The following is a 10,031-nucleotide window of genomic DNA, read 5'->3' as shown; positions in this document are numbered from 1 at the left end:
GTTCAGGAGGAAATGCAAGTTTTGGGGTATGTCTTCCCCTGTTCAGGGCCACGTCCTCTTTTGCATGAGATCACAGTTTGGGAGTTGACTGAAACCAGCACATCTCAGAAAATTGCTGAGAGGCTTTCTGTGGCAATACGTCAGGTTTGGGATAGTGGAAAAGAAGTTCTTCCCTCAAACCCATCCCAACCTCTTCCAAATAAACCCCAGCACAGCGGAAGCAGTGGAAACAGCAACCCCAGCCGTTCTGCACCGCTGGGCTGCTCCGTCAGGACCGCATCCTCACTTCACAGCTCAAGGCACACCCCGCAAGGCAGAGATCTGAGCAGAAAGAGGCCCAAGGCTCATTTCAGAAAGGAAACCTCCCCAGGTCCTAGGTCGGCAATCATGCATGAAACATGGACACTTACCTCTACCCAGACTTTTCTCTGAGAAATACAGCATGGAACCACCGTTTCTAAAGCTTGCACAGCAAATGTGTTTCAAAAAAAAATCAGGCTTTGGATCAAATGTCTTTGCTTAGGACTAAGACTAAAAACTAATTAAGACTAGTATGACAGAATATTTCATGTAAAAGCATCTCATGCTTTGTAAGCACCAAGCAGCATAATGATAATACTCTGTCCATGGCCAGAGTGTATTTATAAAACACACAAATATAGCCCTAAAACATTTTGAGATGTAAATACTCAAAATGAAGCTAAGCTAGTAGTTTCCCACCACCTGGGAAGAGTTTTTTGTTTTTTGTTTTTTTTAATAAATAAGGGGGAGGGCATAGCTCAGGGGTAGAGTGCATGCCTAGCTTGTATGAGGTCTTGGGTTCAATCCCCAGTCCCTCCATTAAATAAATACACTTAATTACACCCTCCACCCCCTGCCAAATAATTAAATACAAGTTAATGCTGTGAATTAGTAGCTATTTTTCTTTTGATTTCTAGAAATCAAGTATCTTGCATTTCAGGGGGAAACTTGGCTTGTTTACTAATCTCAGTCTACTTTCTTGAGTCATGCAGGGCAACAACATGGCTTACTATGACTATGTGTTTCTCTTTTTCTTAAGGAATTGGCTACGGGGAAGTCTTAATGTTTACAATTGACAACTAGTGAAATCAGACAAGAGGGTGACTTGAGCCTTGGCGGACGTCACTGTCAGCAATGAAATGCCCTTCCTCTCACATCCAGATGAAAGAGAGAACTAATAATATGCCTCCTGTATTCCACAGGACAACCAGCCCTGAGTTCAAGATTTACAGGGGACCCATGACTGCCACCGCACACCTGCAATCTGCCAGACACTGACCAGCTTTCCAGGTGAGTCAGCCCCGAAGCAGTAAACATGTGGTGACTGCCATCTTGTTACCTTGCACGCATATGCCTCACTTGGAAACAGGCAACACTCCGGGGGAGAAAGCAAAGAGCCCTGCTCAAGAAAGGCTACAGAACAGAGAAGTTTATTTTACACTATCTGTCCAAGAAAACAATCGCCAGAAACCAGTGCAAAATGTGTAACAGAATCTATAAGTGTGTCTTAGCTCTGAGAGCCCAAACTGGTGATTCCTTCTCCCGCTGCTCCATCCGACAGGTGCCCAACGGCTCACGCCGGCCTCCGTGTGCACCATTGGCAGGACCCTTCAACCAACTTGTAACAGGTTATTTTTACAATTCATACCAGAATGTGTACAGGGAGGGGGAAAACCATACCGAACAAATAAGTGATCAGTGCGTAAAGTAAATACAAGGGGTGGCTCGGGCAAGAATCCACAGTTTCAATAAATACAAGTGTAACAAGCATGGGTGGGTCTCAACTCGGTGGAATTAGTCTGCATAATAATTCAGCATCAGACAAAACCTAGCAGGGCTGTTGAGCAGTGATTGGCAACAACGTTCATAATAACTCACACCCTTGAGCGAGTCTGCACTGAACACATTCTGCGGTTCCGAAGGTGTCAGTTCCGTTTTCTCCTTCCCGTGCCATCCCTCCAGGAGGGGAGGACTGGAGCTGGGGCATCTTGGCAGTGGCATCCCACGAGGAAGGACGCTGGCCCAAGAGCCAGCAGTTGGGGTCCAGTGTACTCAGTACCGAGTGGCAACGTCTGTGCAAAGCGTGCTTTTCTCCACGTCCCAAGAAACCAGTGTCTGTACCTCCTGCATGTAAAGCAGTGGTGGCCTCCAGGTCACTCCCTGTCACCCCAAACACCAAGCAAAGAGAGCACATCTCAGGGACTCACAGATGGATAGTTGAACCAGGGCCCCTGGACAAGGGCCTCCGGCAGGCTAGAACTATTGCTTGAGAGACTAGAAAGAACCTGGGGAGGAAGTGATGGTCAAAATGGACAGGTGGGAAGCTGTCTTCTTCCTCGAAAGCCCTGTGCCCCAGGAAATGCCTGCAGGACTCGGGGAGGCCCCCGGGTGTGACCTGTGGTGCGTTTGTTCCCAGCTGCTCCTCTGATCAGCTACATCCATACACGCTCCCATGAGCCTGGGATTCTACCGCAGTGGATGCAGCAGACACATCTGTGGCTGGTGCAGGATCCAGAGCCCAGTGAAAGGAGATGCAAGAGAAGCTCTCAACCTCTGGAATAAAAGGAAGAAAACGGGGAGCCCCCAAAGCCAAACGACCCCCCTAGACCCAGTAACCTAGGAATCAGCCCCTCAGCGTCAGGAAATCCCAAGTCATCGACGTACCCTCTCCCCTCTCTTCCTTCCCCAGTCTCAGGTCATAAATTAGGCTTGTCTTCCATCCAATAACTTAAAACAGGAGGAGGGATGAACTAAGTTCTGCCTGGCTTGGGCCAGTTAGCAGCCAGTTTTTCTAGAACCTCAGTCACTGTTTAAAAGTGGAGCTGGAAAATTCACGCGGATGTCGGGTCTTCACATGGCGGGGGCGGGGAGCCGGGGGCGGGGCGGGGAGCCGGGGCTGGGGGGCGGCGGGGAGGCCGGGCCGCCGGGCAGGAGCGGAGGCCGGTGGACCGCGCGGGAGACGACGCCGGGCGGGGCCGCGACTCGGGCGCCGGCCTCGTATTGCACAGAAAGGAGGAGCCGAGCTGGGCGGCGGCCGCGGTCAGTGGTCCCCGCACATGGGCAGGTTCACGAAGGTGAACACGTTAAACTCGGTCATGATGGAGAAGCACAGGAACACGCCGTACAGGAAAAGGCACCCGCACCCGAGCTTCCTGTCCAGCTGCCACTTGTTCAGGTGAACGCCAAACACCTGCAAGGCACAGAGTGGGGTCAGAGGGCGCGGGGTGGGCCGGTAGGCGGGGCGGGCCCGCGCCGGGCGGGCAGGTGGGCGGGGCGCCGGCTCCGAGCCAGCCCAGTCCGTCCACATCCTGGACATGCCCTGCACCCTCAAGCTGCTCCTGCACCGGGCTCTCGAGGCCGCACTCTTGGTTTCCCTACCTCTCCGACTGCTCCTTCCGTTTCTTTTGCTGCTCTGACCCCTGCCCCGTCGCCCTGACCTCTCACTGTCAAGAGCGCCGAGACGCACGTCTTGGGCCTCTGGTCTTTTCTAGCTACACTCGCTCCCTTGGGGATCTCATCCAACTACACGGCTCTAAACCCCAGCTAACTTCTGGCGTCCCCAGCTTGGACATTCCTCCTGGACTCATCTTTCCAACGGCAGCTTTGACCTCTTCCGTGGATGTCAGATGGGCATTGCAAAATGACAATGTTTGAACTTGCGCTGCCTCCCCAAAGCTACTCCTTTTCAGCGCCCAACAGCCCCATTTCGACAGCCCGTGTAGCGGTCAGCCCCATCCCACAGACTGTGCAACGGTAGCGCAGCCTAAGCAGAAGCGCTGCGCCCAAGAGCGCGCGCTCTGATGTCAGGCGCCTCGGCCGTTCATCTGTATAGTGGGTGCTATCAGTGACTCCCTCACGGGGGTGTGGTGAGCCCCAAATGGGGACATGTATGCAAAGCATTCCGCACAGTGTGTGGCCGTTACATGCATAACCCTAAGTCATATCAACCTGAAGAACATCCTGACCGATAAAAGAATGAATTACATGGATTTTCACTTTTGTGTGAAGTATTTGCTTTGGTAAAACCTTGACATTTGACTCACTTCCTGATGCTGTCAATTGCCTCTCCTGCACTTCTGAATTCTCATTCTCTAGCAAATGTATGTTCACCTGCCAGGTGGCGCTCAGTGAATGGTTCCTTGAAAAACTCATGAAAAACACTGCATCTCTCATTGTGAAAATTCAGTGACAGCTGTGTACATCGGCAGACACCTCAAGTGGGTCAGCCCGTGTCGGTGTGGACTTGTTCCCGCCAAAGGTGTCAACTGAGTTGAGATGTTCAATTATACAGATGGATGTCGCAGCCAAGACAGAACAGTGGCATGAAAGTACGCTGCCAGTAAAGCTGGTTCTGCGTCTTTGAGCATTGGTCAAATCCAGGGATTTATGGAGATATTTAGTAACCTGGAATAGTCTGGAATATAACCTTCTGGTGGCTAATCTTGCAGAAAAACTGTGATCTCCCTTTTGCCTTTGATAAAAGTTTGTGTTTAACAAGAGACGAGCCATGCTTCTGAGAGGAGGCCAGCTCCTTTCAGAAAGGGAGAAGGCTTCTCGTGGGTTGCCAGGATCCACGTCTGGAAGAAACAGCCATGAGATGGGGCATCTGGAGGCTGACTGTCCCCTGCACACCAGGAGGCCAAGCCCATCTGGTGCCCAAACAGACTCTGTAGCCAAAAAGCCCAAGGGGGTGGTGGGGGGCATGGGAACTCGAGAGAGGAGAGAGCTGCAGACCCACCGTGACAAAGACAGAGGCCAGGAGCAAGCCCACGGAGTAGATCAGCCCCCTGCTGTTCAGCCGAATCTGTAAGAAAGGATGATACGGAGTCAGGCTTCCCGCAAGGCATCTGCTGAGAGCGGGTCAGTGAGCAGCACTGAATGCCAAGTCCCCCCACCCCCTACCCTGGGATGGAGAACAAAAGGCATCTCGGCAGCCAAGCCAGCCGCTCACAGGAGCGACGTGCACTTTCCTAGAACACCCAGACTTCACCCTTGTCTGGTCCACTCCCAGCCGGGCCCCGCCCTCCCCTCCAGCAGCGATGCCCACGATGCCCACTCACTGCCCCATGGCTGCTTAAATTCTCCATCCTGTGTAGCCTGATTCTTGCTGCTGACCACTCTTCCCTGGGGACCTGACTTTCTTGACACACAACTTTTAAGGTAAATTTCACATAGGTCATGGGAGCAATATTTTTAAAAATATTACTAAGCTTTCTATCTCTTTTAGTGGGTAGTGTATAGCTCACTGGTAGAGTGTGTGCCTCTCATGCATGAGGTCCTGGGTTTAATCCCCAGCACCTCCATTAACAATAAACAAACAAACAAACAGATAAATAAATAAATAAACCTAATCACCCCCCCCCCAAAAAAAACCTATATAGCGCAACATCACAGCCAGGGTATTGGCATTGATACAAATCAAGATGCAGAGCATTTCCAGCACCATGAGGATGTTGCTCTTTTTATCTCTTTTGCACTCAAATGTCTGTGACCTTCACCTGAACTTGATGGGAAGTGGTGGATGAGGGTTGCTGTCTTGACCAAACAGAGAAGAAAGAGTTAAGATCTGTTTCTGATATTCAATAAAAAATTTTTTTTGTTTGTTTTTCACAGCAATACAGTGAGGTTAACAGCCAAACTTTGAAGAGAAAAGAAAACAAAACGTTTTTGGAATTCTTAGAACACACTGCTGTCCAGCACAGCTTTCTGCAATGACAGGAATGTCTGACAACACATCTCTGTTGTCCAGGATGGTGGCCATTAGGGACATGGGGCTCCTGAGCCTGCCTTCCCCCAGCCCACCCCCAGGTGTGGTAACGTGGTGTCTCTCTAGGTACGTGTGTTTGGTTCATCTTTTGGTGACAGGACAATGCATGCCCTAAACAGCCAACCCTTCGCGTGGGGACCTCAGAGCGCTGCACGTCTCACTAAGCAATGCTCTGTCAGGAGGGAACGGCAGAACTCTCCTCGGCCTGCTTAATCCCTGAAGCCAACCATCTGCTGAACCCCAGCTGGGAAATTACTCCCATATCATATGCTTCCCAAAGAATAAAGGACGCAAATCACAGCTCTGTGACACCAAAGCAACGGGCTGACCCTGCTTAATTCAGTGCAGAAAAATTGGGGGGGGGCCCATCCCAGTCCAGCTGGTAGCTTAACTTCCTGTAGACCCTCAGCCAGGCTGTGGGTGGCGCTGTCCCCTGTCATCAGCTGCGTTCGTATAAAGAGGCCAACGCTCAGGGGTCCATCACAAATGCCTTGCACTGAAAGAGATTCTCTTCTGACCTCTTGATTCTCAACATTGCAAGGATTCTTCTAAGAATGAGGTCAGTGCATTCCCAGCCCAGCTCGCCCTGTGAGCTCCAGGGTCGAATTCTTGTCAGTAACAAGAATTGAGTAAATTTCCTGCCCTTAAGAAACCAGGAGCCGGTGAGGCAGGAAGTGCTGTTCGGCCAAGCCTTTTCAAAATGAATCGCATTCAACCAAAGCTCTGGAACTTTACTTACTCTCTCTACACTCACATACGGTCTCAGGGAACAATGCTGCTGAAATTGTAAGCCTGCCTCGGAGATTAAAGACAACCACGTTTTGTGGGGTTTCAGAGTATTTTTCCCTTCTCCATCTTTTCCTTTGCAGCTTCCTTTGGTGATGGACTGCCACGTGCACTCGGGTGTGTTTTGTTTTTCCACTGGAGACCTGGGCTATTGAACTCTGGATTGGTTATTACCTGAACCCCTACTTCCCCATGGACATGACAGTTAGGAATTAGGGTTCCTTCAGTTGCTTCTGGGCCAACTTGAATACCTCCCAGCCACTGGAGATGATAGGTGGTTTGGGGGTCAGCAAACTATGGCCCATCGCCTGCATTTATAAGTGAAACTTCATTGTAATTCAGCTCACTCCCTGACTGCTTTCACACTCAGTGGCAGAGCGGCACAGTTTTGACAGAGACGGTATGGCCCTAGTGGTTAATATAGTTCTTCTCTAGCCCCTTTCTGGAAAAAGCATGCCAACCCCTGGTTTAGAGCATGGGATCCAGACGTTCTGAATCTCTGCCAGGTCACCCACTGGCTATGTAATCATGAACAAGTGACTTAACTTTCCCGGGCCTCGGTTTTCTGATGTATTAAATGGGGGTGATAACAGTTCCCACCTGAGGAGGTGGCTGTGCGTATTAACTGAGGGAATCCACGTTAAGCCTGGATAGGAGCCTGTGTACAGTAAGTTCTCAGTAAGTCCGGGCCAGTGTTCTCCACCCACTCGTGATCTGCCTGAGCCCACTTCCCTGGCACCCCGTCTGCTTCTTTGATAAACTCACCACCTGGCAGCTCCCTGATCAATGGCTCAGTAAGTGACAAACACCAAGAGGGCAGGGACCACGTCTGACTTCATCCTCTGCCTGGCTCGGGGCGGGGCACGGACCACAGGCTTGACACACAACAGGTGAACGGATAACGATCGCCCTTGCGGGGGGCATTTTGAGTGTGGTTTACAAAAAGGCCAGTGTTTCTGTGGGGCAGGGTGGACTGGCCAGAGAGACCCTGGATACCGCTCCTGGACGATGTTGCAGAAGAAATGCGATCCTTGCCTCCCTTCCCCATTTTTTTATGTCTAGCTTTTTTTTTCCACTCACATTTTATTATGAACATTTTTAAGCATTCAGAAACGCTGAAGGAATAATTTTTTAATGAACTTCAGTGTAAGCTGGCAGATACTAATACATTGCACCCCAGTCACTTCAGCTTGCATCTCACTAAGTAGGGTTCAACTGTAGTTCACAGCTCTTGTATTCTTAGATGCAATTTCCAGAGTGAAATTCACAAATCATCACTGCACCATTCAGTGTGTTTTGAGAAATGCATGCACTGGTGTAACCCAAACTCCCGCCATGACAGAGAGCACCTCCATCACCCCAGAAAGTTCTCTTGTGCCTCACCCAGGGGCACTCAGTGCTCTAAGCTTCCCCATCCTAGGTTGGTTTAGCCTGTCATATAAATGGAATCTTACAGTGTGCACTCTTTTATGCCAGGATTCTTTTTACTAAGCATAATTTTTAAAGATTCTTTTGTGTTTTTCATTGCATCAATGCATTTCTTTTTTTTACTAAGGTGTAACTGACATAGATCATTATGTTAGTTTCAGGTGTACAATATAACAATTTGCTATTTGTATATACTGGGAAGTGATCACCACCATAAGTCCCCCTGCATAATTACAAACATTTTCTTTCTGGTGATGAGGACTTTGAAGACCTACTCTCTTAGCAACTTTCAAACATGCTCAGTTCTTTTTATAACAAACAGCGAACACATACCATGGTTTGTTTAAATGTTCTCCTGTTGACAGGCTGCTTCCATTTTGGGGCTGTGAGTGTGTATTGAATTTTTTAACTCACAAACAAAATGAAAAGAGACCTACCATGGTTCCTCCTCACCAAAGGGAGAGTGAAGACAGCACCTCGAATGACTCGCTCACATCCCAGCAGCCCCGCTGTCCCGTTGGGCACTGGGAGCCCTCACCCGAATGGAGCGATGCCCCTCCCCTGCCTTGGCACACGCCCACCCTCTTTGGGAACAGTCAGTTGAGTCAGATGGGAACTCACCTCCTTCCCACCTCTGCTCTGCCCATCCTCCCTAAATCTGCCTCTTCCAAGTTCACTGGGCCATTGCTGGCTTTGTCCCCCATCTGAACCTGAGCTCCTTCTAACTGTGCCCTGGTGGCTGGACACGGCATTTCCCCAGCTAGTCCCAGTGCTCCGAGGGCAGACGCCCGGGTCTTGAGTTTTCCCTCATTCCATGCAGCACCTAACTCCCTCCGGGCTCTGCACACTATATGTTTAAGTGAGCACTTGCTGGTGGTGCTGTGTGTGTGTATGTGTGTTGGCAGCGAGGCTGGATGGCACAGGGCAAGCCTGGAGAACAGGAGGGGGAGACTGACCATGGTGAAGGCTGGCTTGAAGCTGATTTCTTTAAGTAATAAATTCAGAAGGCACACAAATTGTTTTTTTCTTTGGAGGCAAATCTGCATATGGTAAAACGCACAGATCTCAAGTGTACTATTGGGTAAGTTTTGACAAATGCATGTACCCACGTAATCCACATCCCAAGGAGAACAGAAAACATTTCCATCACCCCAGGAAGTTTCCTTGCGGGCAGCAAATCTTACTCAACCTTCTCCCAAACTAGTTTCTTGGGGACAAGCTAAGCCGGACAATAGCACCAACCCTTCTCCCCTCTGGACTCCCTCCGGGAAAGGCTTTGAGCTCCAGCTGTGCGGTGCGGGTCTAAACCTGTTTCCCTGCCCTTGACCTCACAGGAGAAGGACCATTAAGTGCAAATCACAAAGTCTCCACGGCACTGTCCTCCCGAGAGCAAGCAACTTGCTCAGATTGTTCAGCCGTGACGTTTAGTGTTGCTTTTATTTCTTGCCTTCAAAACTACGAATTTTCACTCTCCAGTTCCCCCTTGGCAGTTGTCGGAGAGGAAACAGGAGGGCTGGCTGGTGGTCAAGTCAACTGGACTTTAGGCTCCGTGGATGGGCGGTGTTCAGTACGGTGCACACAGAGACCATGTCACACCTAGTTTCCCGCGTGCACGTGGCTCAGAAAACTGCTCCCTGAATCCTGCCCTGTTTGAGGATCTAAAACCCCCAGCCACAAAGATTCTGACTTCCCCCACATTACCGTTTAAAATCTGTCTATGATTTGAGGTCAGCTCCACACAACCAGCAAATTCTTTTAGGAAAGACAAGAAGCCCTGGATTTTTGCTAATCGATCTGTAACCTGGAACACATGTTGTGTGTCGCTTTGCATTTTCTTCCTTGGGTGGTTTGAATGCTTGTTTGGACTTTTAGGTTCCAGATGGCTGGGTCCAGGCTTGACTTCACGTTGTATAACATCACTGGGTAGGAATCTCGCTCCTTGAACAATTCAATGAGGTAAGAAAGCGAACGTGCAGATGGAGGAGAGGCGCTTTAATGGCAGCTGTGACCAAGTCCTCCCCAGAGCGCT

General features: G+C 50.0%; 1 protein-coding gene across 5 annotated transcripts in view; it reads right to left on the bottom strand.

Moving 5' to 3' along the window:
* Positions 1-1,435: 1,435 nt before the first annotated feature.
* The window catches only part of SLC24A3 (solute carrier family 24 member 3), a 427,850-nt gene continuing 419,254 nt past the window's right edge, over positions 1,436-10,031 (bottom strand). For all 5 annotated transcript variants that reach the window (XM_064475910.1, XM_064475911.1, XM_064475913.1 and 2 more), the window contains 2 exons: positions 4,760-4,825; positions 1,436-3,211 (listed from right to left, as the gene is read on the bottom strand). In XM_064475910.1, the coding sequence (XP_064331980.1) occupies positions 3,062-3,211; positions 4,760-4,825 (216 nt within the window). In that variant the 3' untranslated portion in view covers positions 1,436-3,061. The remainder of the gene's footprint in view (positions 3,212-4,759; positions 4,826-10,031) is intronic.

The sequence above is a fragment of the Camelus dromedarius genome, chromosome 18, assembly GCF_036321535.1.
Source record: "Camelus dromedarius isolate mCamDro1 chromosome 18, mCamDro1.pat, whole genome shotgun sequence".
Lineage (NCBI taxonomy): Eukaryota > Metazoa > Chordata > Mammalia > Artiodactyla > Camelidae > Camelus > Camelus dromedarius.
The sequence above is the reverse complement of the archived record's forward strand: the minus strand, read 5'-3'. Positions and strand labels throughout refer to the sequence as shown.